General features: G+C 37.7%; 1 protein-coding gene across 1 annotated transcript in view; it reads right to left on the bottom strand.

Annotated features, from left to right (window-relative positions):
* The window catches only part of LOC102195883 (mitochondrial import receptor subunit TOM40 homolog), a 10,470-nt gene continuing 9,357 nt past the window's right edge, over window positions 1-1,113 (bottom strand). The window contains exon 9 of the mRNA XM_013911608.1: window positions 1-500. Coding sequence (XP_013767062.1) covers window positions 361-500 — 140 coding nt within the window. The 3' untranslated portion in view covers window positions 1-360. The remainder of the gene's footprint in view (window positions 501-1,113) is intronic.

Here is a 1,113-nt window from a genome sequence, read left to right on the forward strand (position 1 = left end):
CAAAAAGTAATCACATTTATTTCAATTTATACATAACCACCATATATTATGTCTCACCACTTACTTTGATTTTCACATCACATGTTGTCATGCGTCACATGATCCCCTCTGATATACATCTCTCTAGACTCTGGGTACATCCAACACACCATAAAGGAAAGACATTTGTGCTACAGTATGTAGGCATGGCTTGGCCAGTCCTGGCTCCTTGAGTCATTTTTGTCTCTCTGTCTGCCTCAGAAAATCAGTTATAAGAGAGTCTCTCAATCCAATTTTTAAAACTTAGTCCAGGTTTCCTGTGTGTCTCTGTGCCGGTCCAAACTGTGGCCTGTGGGCTGGTTCCAAGCAGCCCCCGAAACTCTAGCCAATCGTGACACCAAAGCCACACTGGAATTTGTTCTTACGGTGGTTGAGGAAAGCCCCGAGGGCCAGTGTGAGAGGCAGCGGCAAGAGCTTTTTCTCAAGAGTTGCTCCAACCACCCAGTTACTGTCAACTGATCCTGCAGAAGAGAACATAGAAGTGATGAATTTTGAAATGGAAATGTTTGCTTCCTTTTTTTGGTAATTTTCTTACTAGAGATGGCACGATACCACTTTTTTATGTCCGATACCGATAAATTTGGATATCTGCCGATACCAATATGAATCCGATAGTGTTTTTTAATCAATAAAACTCTTTTTTTAATATCTTGCTGCATTTTGTATAAGTTCATACTCAAGTTTAAATAAACAACAACACTAAAGCTATTCTGTTATACCTGTATGTAAAAAATGCACTGCACCCAAAATATTTCATAGTTCAGCAATACTGATCAATCTAATAAACTTAAACCTACTCCATCCTTCCTATTCTGGTATTTTAAAGAGTACTTAGCAGAAATATTAAGCAACCTAACTAATAGGGTTGCCAACTCCCAGCAAAAAATAAAAATAGGGAACCACCCCCCCGCCACCTCATGATGCTTAATCGACGTAATCAACTTTAATTTGATGTAGGGTGAAAAATAAATGCACAGAAATAAATTATTTTTCAAGAATAATTAAATAGATTCAACATCTTTCTTCAACAGAATTGCAGAATTCACAGATGATACTTTCCCAAAGGAAAAAGTA

The sequence above is a fragment of the Pundamilia nyererei genome, unplaced genomic scaffold (genome assembly GCF_000239375.1).
Source record: "Pundamilia nyererei isolate P.nyererei 1_Seehausen unplaced genomic scaffold, PunNye1.0 scaffold00067, whole genome shotgun sequence".
Taxonomy (NCBI): domain Eukaryota; kingdom Metazoa; phylum Chordata; class Actinopteri; order Cichliformes; family Cichlidae; genus Pundamilia; species Pundamilia nyererei.